The sequence below is a fragment of the Monodelphis domestica genome, chromosome 1, assembly GCF_027887165.1.
Source record: "Monodelphis domestica isolate mMonDom1 chromosome 1, mMonDom1.pri, whole genome shotgun sequence".
Lineage (NCBI taxonomy): Eukaryota > Metazoa > Chordata > Mammalia > Didelphimorphia > Didelphidae > Monodelphis > Monodelphis domestica.
In genome coordinates, this window is record NC_077227.1 from 205,282,677 (window position 1) to 205,301,187 (window position 18,511).

An 18,511-nucleotide genomic window follows, 5' to 3' on the forward strand; every position below is an offset into this window, starting at 1 on the left:
TGTTGCTTTTCCTTTAGAATTCCAAAAACATGCATTATATTAATTTATTTTTATTTTATTTTTTAAAAACCCTTACCCTCATCTTAGAATCAATACTGTGTATTGGCTCTAAGGCAGAAGAGCAGCAAGGGCTAGGCAATGGGGATTAAGTGACTTGCCCAGGGTCACACAGCTAGAACGTATCAGGCCAGATTTGAACCCAGGACCTCCCTTCTCTGGGCCTGGCTCTCCATCCACTGAACCACCCAGCTGCCCCCTCTTACTGCTTCTTGCAAGACATTGTTGGTGATATATAGGAATACTGATGATTTATGTGGGTTTAGCTTCTATCTTGCTACTTTGCTAAAATTATTAATATTTTTCCAATTAATTTTTAGTTGAATCTCTAGGATTATATATACATATATATAAAATCATATCTGCAAAAAGTGACAAATTTTATTACCTTTTTGTGGCCTTCAGATCTTCCCTTACAGAATATCTCACGTTTCATCCCAACTCCATGATGTAACTAGGACATACATATATGACTTCTTTTCTAGAGATTAAAAAACTGGATCTTAGCAAGATTAAGCAATTTCCTCCAAAATCACATAGCTAGTGAATGGCAGGGCTGGGACCCGAGGTCAGGTCTTTTTCTAGTTCAGTATTATTTATGCAGCAGCCATCCAGGAGTTCCGAATCACACTGGAATTTTGAGAGTCAAAGGAAGGAATATTAAGAATGCATGAGGCCAACCACACCTCTCCCAGATTCTATGCACCATCTTTCTAAGATAGGAAATTTGTTTGTCATAGACTTGTTTGACAGTGACCGGTATGCCTATGGACTCTTTCTCAGAAGAATTTTTAAAAAAACTCTTACTTTCTCTCTTAGAATTGCTACAGGTATGAGTACCAGGGCAGAAGAGCAGTAAGGGCTAAGCATTTGGGGTAAAATGACTTGCCCAGGGTCACATAGGCAGGAAGATTTGAACCCAAGTCGTCCCAATTTCAGGCCAGGCTCTCTTGTCCACAAAGCCTAGAATAATATTTTTAAATATAATATATAATTAATAGTTACAAAGGAAACTGATTATTTTGAAATACAGTTACCAAATTTTTCAAAAACCATTTCACAACCACCCCCATCCCCCTCCACTCTCAAATAACACTAAGCAATCTACTGGTGCAGTAGTAGAGAAAGGTTCAAAGGTGTCTTTAGACTTGTACAAGCCCCCATGGTCTCTGCTCAAACAATCTCCCCCAAATATGGTTTATCCAACTTATTAGGTGGCCGTATTCTTTACTACAGAGAAGACACAGTAGCCAACCTGGCCAATGAGCAACCTGACCCCATCAGGAGAATCCTCTCCTTAGCAAAGACAGTGGAAGACATTAGGTCCATCTTCCCTGTGGCCATTAGCCCCCAAGCTGTAACAGGACCACCACATATAAAGTTCCTTTTCCATCTCCAGAAACCACCATCACCACTGATGTAGGGACATAGTTACCAGCACCATTTTCCTCTGCAAAAATGAGGCCATTCCTATCCACCTCTCATCCTCCACCAGGTAGAATCTGGGAAACAAATATCTAAAAGTAAAATTATTCAGAGTAAAAAGAAAGAAGACATGGGGCAAGTTCAGACTAAAACCAGAGGAGAAAGTCCGCTTCTCTTAAGTTGGAGCACCAAACTCAAGCCCTGGGGTCTTCCACGGCCCCTCTCTGCTAGCTGGCAGTCACCCTCAGGATCATTGCTCCCCTGTGGCAGTTTGTAGAACTCTACAGAAATCAGAGTTTTAGAAGCTAATTCCATCACAGGAGACAGTGCCAGTAATAAGGTCTGACCTTGCTCCATCAGGCTATGCCTTCACTCATGGCCTTGTTTTTCAGTTTCAGTCTCAGCCCAGACAGATTATGGCATGCCATTCTGAGAGAAAATGGTAAAAGAAAGACAAAATTCACCAACTTCTCTACTCTACTCTGGTGTATCACTGTACTGTAGACAGACAGGATGAATGACCTGAAACAGAGGAAGAAAATCCATCTGCACTTGACCAATCACAATGGGTATGTACCAGTGCCTCACAAAGGGTGACTCATGGTGATGACTCTGGGCAAAGAGATAAGGGAGCTGACTCCACTGGGAAGAGGTGGCCGAAAGGAAGAGGGGAGGGAGGGTGTCTGCATCCTCTTTTCACTGCTCCAGAAAATGAAAGCTAGAAGGGAGAGAAATTCACATTCTTTCAGGAGTACTTCTGGCTCTTCCCCTTCTGCTTATAAACCAGCCCATGTTACTCCTACTCTGAAAACCCCTCCCTTGATCCAGCTGTCATCCTCTAGCTCTTCTGCTCTTTGGAGCTAAACTCAAAGGTCATCTATACAATACCTACCTCCACTCTCTCTCCAAAGTTAATAGTTCTCTATAGTTCCCAAATTCAACCTTTTCTTAGTCCTCATTTTCCTTGGCCTCTCAGAAGCCTTTGCCACTATTGATCATTCCCTCCTCCTTGATACTCTCTTCTTTCTAGGTTTTTGGGACACTGCTCTCTACTGATCCTCCTCCTATCTGACAACTTCCTTCTGTCTCCTTTTCCAGACCACACTCTTATATGTAGGTAGCCCCCAGAGTTTTCTCCTAAGCCCTCAAAACTCTTCTATTACCACTTCACTTGGTGATTTCATCAGCTCCCATGAATTTAATTGCCATTTCTATGCTGGGTCTCTCTCAGATCTACCTATCCTGCCCCAACCTCTCTGCAGACCTTCAATTTCTAATCTCAAACTGGATGTGTACTGTTAGTGGAGATGTGAACTGATCCAAATATACTGGAACTATGCCCAAAGGGCTATAAAACTCTGCATACCCTTGGATCCAACGATGACACTCCTGGGTCTATCTCAGAGATTTTTTTTTTTAAGACATGATAAGCAGGATAATTTTAGAAAAAACATGGACTTATATGAACTGATGCAAAGTGAAATGAGCAGAACCTGGAGAACATTGTACACAGTAATAGCAATATTGTATGATGATCAACTGTAAATGACTTAGTTATTCTCAGCAATACAATGATCCAAGACATTCCAAAGGGCTCATGATGAAATATGCTATCTGCTTTCAAAGAAAGAACTGATGGAGTCTGAATGCAGATTGACAAGGTTTTTTTTTATGTTTTTTTTTTTTAATCTGTGTTTTCCTTCACAACATGACTAATGTGAAAATGTATGATTGCACATGTATAACCTATATCAAGTTGCTTACCAGGGGGAAAGGGTGGGAATTTGGAACTCAAAAAAAAATTTTATGTTTTATTTTAATTTTTAAAAATTTTATTTAATTACATGATTTAGAATATTTTTCCATGTTCTTTCCCTCCCATTCCTCTACCCCTTTCCTGTATCCGACGCACAATTCCACAATTCCACGTGTCATTGATCAAGACCCATTTTCATATTATTAATATTTGCACTAGGGTGATCATTTTGAGTCCACTTTCCCATTCATATCCCCATCAACCCATGTGATCAAGCAGTTGTTTTTCTTCTGTGTTTCCTTTTCCATAGTTCTTCCTCTGGATGTGGATAGTGTTCTTTCTCATAAGTCCCTTTGAATAGTTCTGGATCTTTGCTACTTTGAATAGTTCTGGATCATTGCTACTAGTAGAGAAGTCCATTATATTCGATTGTACCAGGGCATCATTCTGTATAAAATGTGCTCCTGGTTCTGCTCCTCTCACTCTGCATCACTTCCTGGAGGTCATTCCAGTTCACATGGAATTCCTCCACTTTATTATTTCTTTGAGCACAATAGTATTCCATCACCAACATATACCACAGTTTGTTCAGCCATTCCCCAGGTGAAGGGCATCCCCTCATTTTCCAATTTTTTTTTTTTGTCACCACAAAGAGCACAGCTATGAATATTCTTGTACAAGTCTTTTTCCTTATTATCTCTTTGGGGTACAAACCTAGCAGTGCTATGGCTGGGTCAAAGGGCAATCAGCAATTTTAGCACCCTTTGGGCATGGAACTCAAAATTTTAAAAAACAAATATTAAAAATTGTTGTTACATGTAATTGGAGAAAAAAGAATATTATTTTAAAAATAAATGCCCCCAATTTTTTCAAAATGATGTGCAGTAGATATCTTAAACCCAATATGTTGAAAACAATGTTCATTCTTTTCCCCCCTAAACCCTCCAACCCTCCACATCTCTATTATTTTGGAGGGCAACACAATCCTTCCAGTCCCTCGGGCTCACAACCTAGGAGTAATCCTGAGTTCTGACCTGTCTTATCCTCCATATCCAAATCGTTGCCAGAACCTATCAACTTCACCATTATATCTCTTAAATTGATCACTTTTCTCTGACATTGCAACCCCTCTAGTATAGGCTTTCATCACCTTTACTACAATAGCCTGTTTGTGGTTAGTGCTTCAAGTCTCTCCCTCCTCCAATCTATCCTCCATTCAGTTACCAAAATGATTTTCCTAAAGCACATGCTTGATCATGTCACTCCCTGAAATAAACTCCAGTGGCTCTCTATTGCTTCCAGGAAAAAATATAAAATATTTGGCATTCAAAACCTAGAATCCTCCTACCTTTCCACCTTATTCTCCAACACATACTCTTCAATCCTGTGACACTGTCCATTTGGCGATTTGCCAACAAGACACTCCATCTCTTATCTACTGTCATTCTTCCCGAATATTCTCCATGTCCAGAATGTTCTCCTTCGTCCACTCCAACTACCAACCTTCCTAGCTTCCTTTTTTTAAACCTTTATTTTCTGTCCTAGTAACAACTCTAAGACAGAAGGCCATTATGGGCTAGGCAAATGGGGTTAAGTGACTTGCCCAGTCACACAGTTAGGAAGTGTCTGAGGCCAGATTTGAACCCAGGACTGGCAGTCTATCCACTGAGCCACCACCCTCTGACTTCCTTTAAATTCTAACTAAAATCTCATCTTTTTCAAGAAGCCTTTTCTAACCCCTTTTAACTCTAGTACCTTCTCATTAACTACTTCCTATTTATTCTAGATTTGGCTTGTGTTTTATAAAATTTTATATATATGCATCAGGGAAAAAGACATTTATTTGCCAGTGGCAAGAATATTGTCTAAATGTAGCTTTTAGGGCTATTGTGTATATGTTATGAAAGAGAATCTTCCAACAAATGTTCAAATTACATTATTATGTTTATTATTTATGTAATTATATATAATCATTATATTGTTACGGTCAGTAACATATCCACATGTGATCTTGATGTTAAAAAATTATTCCCTGGGAATCATTTTATTAAAATTGTTTGGAAAATGGGGGGGGGGGGGGAGCAGAGCCAAAATGGCAGCTTAGTAGCAGCAAAAGCTGAAACCACTCTGACAATCCTTCTAAATCAATCTTTTAAAAGTGTTTCAGAATAACAGGAGTCAAAAACCAACAGCAAAGTAGAGCTTGAGAGGGCTCTCCCATAGAACACAAATTGAAAGGTAGGCAGAGATGTGATTTTTACAGGATAAGGGGGAAGTGGAAGCAAAACTGCACACAGAGGAGAGCTAACCAACCATTCCCCAACCTAATGGGCCAGATCTCAAACTTGGGCATAGGCCAATTTCCCAGGACCTGGGAAAACCAACTAAAAAGCACCTCAGACCCACCCCTTGAAGTCCCAGGCCCTGGCACAGTGAGGCCCAGTAGTCCGTAGTACTGCTGTGGTGAAAACTCAGTCCCAAGGCAAAATAATTCACAGCGGATCCCTACAAGCCAGCAGCAGAGGAGACAGAATCTTTAGCTTTCAGAATTACCTGTCCACAGGCAAAAAAAAAAGATTGGGGAAAATGAGTAAACAGCAAAAGGAACTCCTAACCCTTGAAAATATATATAGTGACAAAGAGCAAAGCACAGAATCAACAGGGGATGGTGAGTCTAAGCAACCACATGCAAAAACTCCAAAGAAAAATGGAACTTGATCTCAAGCACTAGAAGAACTCAAAAAGGAATTCTAAACTCAAATGAGACTGGTTGAATAAAAATGGGAAAATTGTTTGGAAAAGAGAAAAAAATATAAATATGTATCTTTATACATACACATATATATTTGCATATTGTTTCCTCAATTAGATAATAAGCTCCCTAAGGGCAGACTGTCATTTGCCTTTTTGTGTCCCCACCACTTAGCACAGTGTCTGAGACATAATAGGAAATTAATAAATGTTTAATGATTTATTAATCAATATTGAAGAAATTACAAAAGCCAGTTAGCATTAATACAAACAACAGCCCTAGAATTTCTGTAAATCTGCTATAATTGCATGAGAATCAAAATCTTTTATTTTCTTACAACTGCCTTTCTGTCACCCTTCTCTTACTCTCCACCAACCTCTACTTTTTATGGAAAGAATTCCAGGGCCCAGGAAGAAAAGACAGAGGGGATAGATTACTTCTGAAGTCAGTAATAAAAGTGAGTGACCAAGGATAACAAGGACCTTAAGAAAACACATCTAAATGAAGCATTCTAGAAGACTTCCCTTTATTTCTAGCCCTAGCCCTGAATCACCCTTATTAGGGTGAACTGGACAGGATGTGAGAGGGAGGGGCTAGATGAACTCTAAGTTCTTTTCAGCTTTGTTTTGTTTTTTAAACCCTTACCTGCCCTCTCAGAATCAATACTGTATATTGATTCCAAGGCAGAAGATAGGTAAGGGCTGGGCAATAAGGGTTAAGTGACTTGCCCAGGGTTACAAAGCTAGGAACTGTTTAAGACCACATTTGAACTCAGGACTTCCTATCTCTAGGACTGACTCTCAATCTACTGAGCCACCTAGCTGCCTTCCCACTTTCAGTTCTAAAACTACAATTTTATAAAACTAAAGTGAAAACTAAAGTTGAGTCACTCAAAGTAGCTGAAACACATAAACAAGGTACAGTCTACACTTCACTCTGCCAGGATTCCTGGCTTTCCTCTTACTCCAAAAAATATGTGAGCATCAAACATCTTTTGCTTTTAGTTTTTCAATTAAAATCCACAAAGGGGAAAAAAAAAACTAGAGATAGAAAGGTTCATTAAATTTTATTATCATTATTGAAGGGAACAAGAGATCATCATTGTCACCAGCTCATCCCATAAAGCTATTCTCCAGTGCCTTTTCCACAACTCACTTAGTAACTATGACAATTTCATACCCAACTAAGATAAATATGGTAGGCGAAACCTCATTTTGGGTAGACTTCTCCCAAAAGGAGGTGCTAGATAGGGGTATGGCTAAAGGAAGAGAGATGGAGTTGACAAAGCAGCAGCTTGCAACATGTAAGACCACACATACTCTTTAATTCTATTGCTTTGAACAAATCTGGCTCACAATCAATGAAACCAGAGAGAGGTGTTAGGTCAATGAAACATGAGCTTTGCCTCCTAGAGGGCTTCAAAGGCAGGAAAGCCGAGGAGAGCCCTCTTACCCAACTCCAAGCTACCTGCTTGGCGGCATGGTGCTAGTACTCTTTTCTGCTATGTATATAACGAAAGATTAATAACTGGTCCTTTCTCGTTTTCTTGCTTCACAGCTTTCCCAAAGACTCTTCATTCTCTCAGACATATTTCCAGTTGTCTCCATCACTTCTCTCAATAATGAGCCAAAATGTTATAGCAGATCTGGGGGCAAATATGTCTTCAGAGAGTACACATGGGTCCATGGAGGACTGGGACCCCTTTCAGGTTATTACTAGTCTCCCTTGGCAATAGTCTATAGACCCCACAAGCTTGAAGGCAATCCTGACAGCACACAGAAAGAGATGCCAAAATGCCACAGTGAAAAAAGGGTCCCAGGTCACTAGTAAAGGAAAGAGTTGGCCACTATGGCCAATAAAGAGGAAGGGATGCATTACCCCATCACTCAGCCCTGCTTCAAACAACCCACGAAAGGTATCAGGGCAATAAAATTGAAGCTGTCAAGTGCACAAAATCCCCATTAAGGACCGAATGCAGGACTCCACCCACACTCCTTCATGTTCTTGGTCTGTCTATTGGGACAGCAGAGAGTAGGTCCTAATCCTTTAAAGTGAGGGGTATTGCAAATTGTATTCCACATAACCACAAGTAATCCTGTGGCTAGCAAGAATGTATCCTAAGCAGTGCTTTAAAGAACTTTGTGGGGGCCTCTGGGGGCAGGAAGTGGGGAGAAGGGGGGGTACTTTAAAAGCCCACTTACTGCTGTTGCCTTCTCCTATCCCTCCCTGAATATGATCACGAATGTCCTAGAGCTCTCTCTACTATAGCTTGACTGGATAATTTCTCTTAATGTCTCAGAGACCCAACCACCTACAGTATGGCAACCCAACCCACCAGCTCCCTCAAAACAAACTGGCAGACTGGGAACCAGACTTAATCTGCATAGTGTGCAAGCAAGAACTAGCCAATAGCAGGGAGAGGAGGTGTAGCATCATCTACTAATATTAAACCAACTTTAATGCTGCTGGTGAATGAGCTGGGAGAAGTCAACACTGCCAGGGTCTGTAAGGATATTCTCACATCAGCAGCTCAGATGCTGGTCCAATCTTTCTGATGTCCTAACTTGGCAGGACCCATATTCTCCACTGAACAGAGGGTAGATTTAGAATTCCTTTCCTAGAAAGGTATTGATGGCCTCCACGTCTCCCATTCCCAAAGGGAGGAGTGACTGATTGTGCAGTGCAAATAGGACATATTTACATTTCTCACCCACACTCCCCTAACACTTGCAGAGCTGATACAAAAATTTGGGAGAATTAGTCCCATACATGTCAAACATTATATAGTGCCAAATACTCATCATTCCTGGCCTCAGAAACTGTGGAAGAGAGTAAGAAGGAAAAAGTGATAAAAGTGAAAGGAGACAAAGATAAAGGGGAGGAAGTCAAGAGGGAAATGTCTTGGGAGTGTCTAGTTCCAATACTAGATGGAGAAAAAAACCCCATCCTTAAATAGAAAGCTAGTTGCTCTGTCTACACAGATGGTGCAGCTTGTAGAAGTTTCTTTTTTTTTTCTTTCTTTTTTCTCTTCTCACTGTACTTTCCAGTTAGTGTGGCCTCTAAGTCTTTGTGAAGACATGCATTTACCTTTGCAAAAAAAGGTTCTTGATGGAAAAATTCCCATTCAGTTACAAATGCTCCAAACAAGTTTTCTTAGTGTGTAATAATGCAAACACCAGAGGATGCATCTACCTCACATCCTAAGTTATCAAAGAGATTCTTTAAAGTTGCCAGCAACTTAACCGTACAAGTCATTTTCTTCCTCTTAAAAGGCCGACATTGTTGGGGTTGTCAGTAGTTAGTCCAGAGACGCTCCAAGCTGTAAGGTACCGAGCAGTGTCCAAATAAGAAGACTCCTCTTAGAAGTATTCTCTTTTCCTAAGGAGCTTCCACTCCTTCCATTCTTCTGGGAAGCACAGGAATTGTAGTCCACTGACCTCATAGTAGGGGTGAGGCTCAGGTGTCAGTTGGGTTGACCTCTTTGGAACAAAAGTAGTGTACAACCACTCCATTGGGATATCTGGCAAATGCACTGTAGGGGGAAGGGGAATAGAAGGAGATTGAGGCCGGTCCCCAGAAAAGAAGCACCCCCTGCTTTTCTAGGAAAAGCTTCCTGCCCTCAAAACAGCACAGAGGCAGTTCTGGTCAGTCTAAAACAAACAAGCTGTCTCCCAGGACTGACAAGCTGCCATCCATGTATCTCTGACCAGAAGGAAAAAAGAAGCTGTGTCTATCTGCTTCAGCCTGATGGGTACAGACCAAGAAAAAATGCAGTGACCTCTTATGAGGCTGTCAGTAAAAGAAAATCATAATTTCCTCAGAGTTTTCTATAATGTCAAATATATGGTATCTACTGTACAAATATTTCCAGTGCAAGCTCCAAGGCAGGCACGGGGAATGAGGAGGCCCCCATGGGGCAAGGCTGGTTTAGTGTGAGCTGATAGAAATCATCAGGACATATCTGAAGGCAGATTTTTCTGAGGAGTCAGACTCTGAAGAGTTTCAGGTCATCCAGTCCCTCTCCTACCCAAAAGAAGCCATACAATATTGGCTTTGCACAGTCATATAAATTGAAGTCCTACAGTAATTGCAGACTCAATCTCTTCTTTTTTTTAAACCTTCACCTTCCATCTTAGAATCAATATTTGTGCATTGGTTCTAAGACAGAAGAGCAGTAAAGGCTAGGCAATGGGGGTTAAGTGACTTGCCTAGGGTCACACAGGGACTCACTCTCTTCTGAGACAGTCTATCCTATTTCTGGGCAGAAGTGTAGGTTTAGTTTTTCTTTTTTCTTTTCTTTTTAAATCCTTACCTTCTGCCTTAGACTCTAAGGCAGAAGAGGGGAAAGGGCTTAGCAATTTGGGTTAAATGATTTGTCCAAGGTCACTTGGTTAGGCAGCTTATAAGGCCAAATTTGAACCCAGGACCTTCCATCTCCAGGCCTGGCTCTCCATCCATTGAGCCACTAGCTGTCCCTGAGTTTTTCTTTAGGCTAAGCTATCATCCATGTCTCTGGCACTGAATCCTGGTTTTGTCCTGAAGGGCTGAGGGGAAAAAGTCTAATCCCTTCTTCACCAATTTCTCCCCCAAGTCTTTGCATTTCCAGGCTAAACAACTCCAGAATTCCTTCAATTGTTTCTTATATGGCATGGTTTTGACCACCAAGTTTCAATACCCCAGATATGAACTGACTGCTTTGGACACTTTATTTTGTTAATTTAGGCTAAAATCAAATCAAAGTAGCCAGGTCAGTTACCAACTAGTTGTTTAATCCTCTTTTGTTTGTGTAACACAAGCCTATTTCTTTTTTTTTTTAACCCTTGCCTTCTGTCTTAGAATCAAGGCAAGAGCTAACCCAAAGGCCAAGTTCAGCTGCCTTCAAGCAATAGGGAGTGGCAGTGGCAACTGTGCCCACCTTTCAGGAAACACAAAGATCCATCCCCCACACAACACAGGTCCTGAACTTGGCCCTCCCACTCCAACCTTTCCATAGGAAGCAGACTTTTACTTTTTTAAAAATTAGATTTTTTTTTCTCTTTAGGTCCACATCCTTTCCTTTCCATTTTCCTCCATTAAAACTTGTTACAAACATATGTAGTCAAGCAAAAAAAATTCCTGCACTGATCAAGTCTAGAAAAAATCAGTCTCAGTCTGCCTTCATTCAGGGATGATGAACAAAATACATAAGAAAAATCAGAAGGATTTTTTAAAATGAAGGTTCTGTATTGCTTTATCCCTGATCAGTTGCTTCACAAACAAGAGCTTGGGTATGGGGGCATTTCAATGCCCATTCTCTTTCTCCCTGCCTCCCTGAACATCCTTTGCCTGACTGGTGGGCAGACACTGTCCTCCTACCACACAGCAAGTCTCAGGTCTGGGTGCAGAGCAAGGCTGCCTGTTATTAGAAGAGAACCTGAAGAGACTGTGATCAGGCTGGGCCTGTCTGAGAGGCTCACCTGTTCCCTATCTTCTTCTTACACACCATACATAATTTCTCCTCTGTGATGATACACTTCACTTGCTGGTGGAAAATGCGCTCCTCTTGGACCTGGTGGGACAATGATCAAGATTCAATGGTATCCAAACCCCACCCAGCTATTCCCATGAGAGAGAAGGGCAGAAAGGCATACACTGATTCCATTCCTGCTCCCCCTACCCCTACCCCAGCCTTCATCAACTTCTTTCACTAACAGAGTTGGGAACATGATATGTGTAAAGCACAAGGCTGAGAGCTCTGTCATGTGAGTTCACAGAAAGAGATCAGGACCCGGACTTAGGTAGAGAAATGAAGAAGAATTCTGGTCTGCAGAAGCAGGTCTGTACCCTCAGGAACTCGGCCTGAAGAAGATTTTTGAGGATTTGATTGTAACGTTTCTTTTGTGCGTTTTCCTCCAGGACCTTTTCCAGAAAGATGCGTATCTCATTAATCTGAGTGTTGGCTGGAAGAAGATTGATGGCCTACAGGCAGAGAAAGGCAAACAAGGGCATGGTGAACCCCTGAGTGGAAGAGTGAGGAATATAGAAACCTTTACAAATAGCCAAACTAGTATCCACAATCCAGCCCAAAATGCTAGACACTCCCTCTCCTCAACTCAAAGAGGTTACACCTACTAGAGATAGTGAGAAAAGTCTCTGACCTTGGTGGTGTCCAGTTTACTGTGATGTAATTCCAGGACCTGTAGGGCAGCCTGGAGATTAGCTTGGGGCTCCAGCAGCTCCATCTTGATTGGCCCCAGGCAGTGAACACTAGGTGGAGACAGATACATCCGAAGCAGCGACAGATACACCTGTTTCATACAAATCCAATCAAAATAATACTACTTGGAAAAGTCCTTAGAAGCCATGGTGTTCAATCTCCAAACTTTAGAGATGAGGAAACTAAGGCACAAGAGAGTTTAAGGAATATTCTTGGTCAGTGGCACATAGCTAGTCTTAAAGTCATTCATTTTTAATTTCTTTAAAATGTATATGAAATCAAGTTGGCAATAAAGATAAATAAACAACTAAAGTTTGCTTTCCTCCCCAGGAGAAAGAGGGAGAAAAACTAAGTAATTTAGTAAAGCTTTTTCTTCATGTTGGGAGGAAGGAGGGAAGGGATGAGGTTTGAAAACTGAGGCCTTGAGGAAAACTAGGTAGCATGGTGGATAGAGCCAAACTTAGACAGAATCAATACTTGGTAACAATTCTAAGACAGAAGGGAAGGGTTTAAAAAAAAAAAAAGCCGAGGCCTCGGGAGGTGAGAGCTAAAGCCCAAAGGTGACCCAGTATAATGTACTAATACCAGTTATAAAATGGAGTTGTTGGGGTTTTTTACATTTAAATTCACTGAACCGTCTGGCTGCCCCTTAAAATAGAGTTCTGAAACATCACTGTACCAAAATGTAAAGCTGAGAAGAGCAACTAACTGCCCCAGAGCTAGTTGCCCCAGGCTCCCATTTTGTTCCTGTGACTTTGGCATATGTCACATAACCTCTCTGGCTCTCAGTTCCTCACTGATAAAATGAAGAAGTTGGATTAGATGATTTCTAAAGATTGTCTGTAACTCTATAATTCTATGATCCTGCTTCTAAAAAATAACATCCACCTAAATCTAGAGGATAAATCAAGTCATCAAACATTATTAGACTACTATGTGCCAAACATTGTACTAAGTGCTAGGGAAACAAAGATGGCGGCAGATATGCTTTCTCTTTTTTTAAACCCTTACCTTCTCTTTTAGTAACAACTCTAAGACAGAAGAATGGCAAGGGCTAGGCAAATGGGGTTGAGTGACTTGCTCACAGTCACAAGCTGGTCAGCAGCCAAATATGAACCTAAATGCTCCCAACTCCAGGCCTGATGCTCTATCCACTGTGCTACCTAACAGTCCCCCAGAGACTCAGTTTTAACCATGGCTGGTTATGATACCTGATCCACTTCGAAACCACAAGTATCTCAAGTTAAATAGCACAAACACAAAGATACACAATATCTCAGCAATTCATTCCCATTAAGAGTGACCTATAACCAAACTGAAGAGGGCCGGGTAGGCAGCTGTGAGCCATCAGCCTCACAAGTGATCACGTTCAATAACCACAAGACAACTAGGAGCAGGACCACTACTCACATCTTTGTTGCCATCTTTGTTTCGGTCATAGTGTTTATGGCAGTACCTAGAAGGGAAAACACAGAGAGTCAAAAGTGGGAAATGGCTAAACAAATTGTGGTATCTGTTGGTGATGGAATATTACTGTGCTGAAAGGAATAATAAACTGGAGGAATTCCATTTGAACTGGAAAAACCTCCAGGAAGTGATGCAGAATGAAAGGAGCAAAACCAGGAGAATGAGACTGATACACTGTGGTACAATTGAATGTAATGGACTTCTCCATTAGTAGCAATAAAGTTATCCAGAACAATCCAGAGGAATTTATGAGAAGAAAGAATGCTGTCCACATCCAGAGAAAGAACTATGGGAGCAGAAATGCAGAAGAAAAACATATAATTGATCACATGGTTCAATGGGGATATGATTGGGGATGTAGACTTTAAATGATCACTCTATTGCAAATAGTAATAATATAGAAATAGGTTTTGAACAATGATACATGTAAAATCCAGTAGAATTGCTTGTTGGCTCTAGGAGGGGGGCCAGAGGAGGAGAAGGGAAAAAATATGAATCATGTAACCATGGGAAAATATTCTAATTTAATTAAATAAATAAATGTACTTTTTTTAAGAATGTTGAAAAAATAATAAATGCATTTTTTTAAAAAAGGAAAAAAGTGGGAAAAGGCTAGACATAAAGGTTAATGGACTAAGGTCATTGCCATTCATTTAACAGCTTTATAATATATTGAATGAGCAATCTTAAAGAGATCTTATTAGAATAAGATCTGCTGGAAACCATCAGACCACAACGCCTTGACAGAGTCATGAGTGGTAGCTAGGGAGACCACAGAGTGGTCCTTGGTGAGATGTGATTGCCCACCCAACCCCCTTTTACATGACTTCCTTCATCAATGCCCCTTACTTATGAATTGACATGACTATTATTCCCCCTAGTCTCAAAAGAAATAATGCAAGAGCAAAACACCTGTACCCTAATTCTCCAAAACACCACCAAAAGATCAGACCCTCAAACCCAATCCCAAAAAGACTATCATGGGTTAACTTTTACTTAGGTACATAATTCCCAGCAAAACTGCAGCTATAGGCCAAGCCAAAAACTTCCCTACATACAGAAGCCTATTATCATGAAGTCAGCACACAAATCAATCATAGAGGCCCATACAATACATACAGGTACAGTATAGGTACATCAAGCTTCAGTATGCCTCAGTGTCTCAATTACACAAATCAGTAACTCCCTAGAAGCCACCAGTCTAAATTTGAATTGTGTTCCCAGACCCCTCAGTCTTGATGATATGATTGTTGAATTGTCTTCTAAAAACTGCTGATTAATTATTCCATTTTATTAAAAGCAATATGTAATTTCCCTTGATTGTTTGTAAGCTCTAAACTTCTCACAGGGTAATGAGAAAATTAAGCCACCTGTGATGAAATCATTTATCTTGTGTGCAAGCTTTATTCTGTCTGTAATCACAATATAAAAATATAGAATGTTAATCAAGTGATTTGTTAAAAGTTAAAGTGTCACTTTTCCAATTATCTCTCTTTGATTTTGTGTATCTGCATGCCAAGAATATGGATATAAAAATAAATCCCAAGCCTGGGAATGTTGGAGCAGCTGTCAGATGCAAAGCAATCCCATGGCTGTTATGATTAAGCTGTCTTCCATTTGTTATTTTTGTTGACTGATCATTTGCCACCAGTCGGGATACCCTGGAGTTGTGGGCAAGGGTGGACTTTGCCCATGGCAAAGACCCCATCATAAGAAGTAAATGATTTTCACTCTATAGGTGTGGTAGTTGCTACAGACAGACTGAGTTCTTGCTTTTAAGTTTCTCTTGGTAGGATACTTCTGGGTATTATTTTGGACTCTTCTGATCCTAAACAGAACATATAAATTCCTCAGAAGTAGGATTAGGACCAGAGAGGCCACTTACTCTTCAGCCATCCTTGTATCCTTCAGGATGTGGACATAAATGAAGAGGGCTTGTTCGTGTTTTCCCATTCGCCCCAAAAGGAGAGCTCTTTCCTCCAGGAGACCTACAAGAAAAATTTAAAAAACAAAAAAATTAACCACTACTGGAAAGTCAGCTTGAAGGAACTGAATTGTAAAAAGAATGGGTACAGTGGCTCAGTGGACAGAATGCCAACCCCGGAATGAGGAGGACCTGGGTTCAAATCTGACCTCAGACACTTCCTGGCGGTATGACCCTGAACAAGTCATTTAACCCCAATTGCCTAGTCCATACCCTCATTCTGCCTTGGAACTGTATCCATTCTAAGAAAGAAGATAAAGGAGGGAGGAAGAGAGGGAGGGAAGGAGGAAGGAAGGGAGGAAGGGAGGAAAGGAGGGAGAGAGGAAGGAAGGAAGGAAGGAAGGAAGGAAGGAAGGAAGGAAGGAAGGAAGGAAGGAAGGAAGGAAGGAAGGAAGGAAGGAAGGAAGGAAGGAAGGAAGGGAGGGAGGGAGGGAGAGGGATGGATACACAAGTATATTGTAGAGGTAAAACTGACAAGGCTTAGAAATGAGATGTTTCCTGGACAATAAAGAACTATCTGACAAATAGTTGGTGATGTAGGACTAGAGGAGAAGGAAAGCCGGATACATACATCTGGGTGGCATCAGCATAGAGATGATAAGTGAAAGCAAAGGAAGTAATGAAATCAGGGAGAGGGAGAAAAAAGAAAACACAAGAAAGAATTCTGAAATATCCCCAGAGAAACTCAGCAGGATATAAAAGATGGTCCAAAAAAGGAGAGTAATCAGATAAGAAAGAGAAGAGCAACATCAGAGGAAAACAGTATCACAAAAATACAGGGAAGACCATGTCAAGAAGGGAGCAGTCAACAGTGTCAGAAGCTGCAGAGAGGTCAAGGATAACAACCAAGAATTGGATTTAGTAATTAAAAGATTGATGTTAACCAAATCTTAACCGTGGAGAGAACAGTTGAGTGATGGCATCAGAAACATAATTGCAGAGGCTGAAAAGTCAGTGAGAAGTAAGGAAATGAAGACAATAATGCAGATGCCTATGAAACAGAAGAAAGATACAAGACTATAACTTGAGATAGCCAACTCAAGTAAAGGGTTTAAAAAAAAAAACCCTTACCTTCTATCTTAGAAACAATACTAAGTATTGGTTCCAAGGCAAAACAGCAGGTAAAGGTTGGGCAGTGGTGTTTAGATGACTTGATCAGGGTCACAGAGTTAGGAAGTGTCCAAGGTTATATATTAACCCAGAACCTCTTGTCTCTAGGCCTGGCTTTTTATCCAATGAGTCATCTAGCTGCTCCCAAGTGTTGTAAGGAAAGTATTGAAGTTTGCAGAAGGAAGTGGCATGAGACCAGCAGGAAGATTCTGGAATTTTGGAGGGGGTTAGGCTGAGACCAAGACAGTTAGCTGGCTCTCTGGAGGTATTGGCTGCAAATTTCCTTGATGGCTAGGGAAAGAGCCAGTGAATAAAAAGAGATTGAAGATTAGGAAGAAAGAGAGCAAGATCAAAGAGATCAGAGATTAACTCAAAGAGAAGACAGGAGGGAAAGAGCACAAGTTGACCTTAACAAAAAGGACCTGGTTCTGTTTCTTTTTTTTTTTCTTTCCCTGAGACACTATAGCAGAGAAGAGAGAATGAAAGAGAGCACTGAAGGGATCTAAGGTAAAAATCTGAGAAGAAAAGGGAGTTCATACTAGAAAGAAGAGAGGCAAGGTGGTACGGTAGGAAAAGCATTGGAGTTAAAAACAAGTGTGGTTTGCAAATATATCTGTTGAATAAATGAATTAAATAAGACTACTATTTAATTACTCTGAGCAACTTTAAGCAAATTAAGATTTCTCTGGACCTCAAAACTGCAATTGGGGCTGTGGTCTCCAGTCAGACACTCACCATCAAAAGGGAAATCACAGATGAGCTGGCTTGGATCATAGCAGCTAGATATCTCCAGGAACATGAGGAGCTTTTGCCGGTATTCTCCCAGCTCCCCCTCTTCATTGCCAGCAGGGACTGGAGTTTTATCTATGGAAAAACCAGAGTAAGTGCAAGAGATGGTCCATAGGGACAATGCTATAATCCAAGGTACAATGCTATAATCCATAATCTCTCTGGAGGGGCTCTCAGAGAATGTGAGTGATTTATCTAGGCCAACTGGGATTTCTAACTCTCACTCTTCCAGAGTTGGATAACTAATTCCCTCTCAAAATTTTCTTCCCACACAAAAGCCTTTTTGTTTGTTTTTTAATCCTTTACCTTCCATCTTAGAGTCAATATTGTGTATTGGTTTCAAGACAGAAGAGCTGTAAGGGCTAGGCAATGGGGCCCAGGGTCACATAGCTAGGAAGTTTCTGGGGTCACATTTGAACCTAGGACCTCCCATCTCTAAGTCTGATTCTCAATCCACTGAACTACCTGGCTGACACCAAGACTTGCTTTTTACACAGCTCAACTATAAGGTTTTGTATTGGACGCCAGCATCCCATGATCTCTAGCAGAAAGTTCTGGGCTCTCTCCAAGCCCATGGGACAGCTAGACTTTTAAGGATATCAGTACCTATAGGGAAGGAGCTGAGGTATTCCTTCATTAGCCCTTGGACCTTTTCACAATACAGCTGGATGAGGCAATTGTGGAACTCAGATCCTGTTTCTTCCCAGGTATGAATGATGTGTTCCTAGGATGAAAAACAGATTTGGCCTTTATATATCTTCTATACAGATAATTTAACTCAGTTGTTCTTCAGTCATTTCAGTAGTGTCCAACTCTTCATGGCCCCATTTCAAGTATTTTTGGCCAAGATATTGAAGTGGTTTTTCATTTTTTTCTCCAGCTCATTTTACAGTTGCAGAAACTGAGGCAAACAGAGATAAGTGATTTGTCCATGGTCACACAGCCACTAAGTATACAAGGCTGGAAGTGAACACA

General features: G+C 40.9%; 1 protein-coding gene across 3 annotated transcripts in view; it reads right to left on the reverse strand.

Annotated features, from left to right (window-relative positions):
* Nucleotides 1–1,829: 1,829 nt before the first annotated feature.
* Nucleotides 1,830–18,511, reverse strand: part of VPS39 (VPS39 subunit of HOPS complex) — a 70,934-nt gene continuing 54,252 nt past the window's right edge. For all 3 annotated transcript variants that reach the window (XM_056810327.1, XM_001362136.4, XM_056810326.1), the window contains 8 exons: nucleotides 18,143–18,260; nucleotides 17,483–17,611; nucleotides 15,539–15,641; nucleotides 13,597–13,642; nucleotides 12,128–12,277; nucleotides 11,814–11,948; nucleotides 11,447–11,538; nucleotides 1,830–9,522 (listed from right to left, as the gene is read on the reverse strand). In XM_056810327.1, coding sequence (XP_056666305.1) covers nucleotides 9,447–9,522; nucleotides 11,447–11,538; nucleotides 11,814–11,948; nucleotides 12,128–12,277; nucleotides 13,597–13,642; nucleotides 15,539–15,641; nucleotides 17,483–17,611; nucleotides 18,143–18,260 — 849 coding nt within the window. In that variant the 3' untranslated portion in view covers nucleotides 1,830–9,446. The remainder of the gene's footprint in view (nucleotides 9,523–11,446; nucleotides 11,539–11,813; nucleotides 11,949–12,127; nucleotides 12,278–13,596; nucleotides 13,643–15,538; nucleotides 15,642–17,482; nucleotides 17,612–18,142; nucleotides 18,261–18,511) is intronic.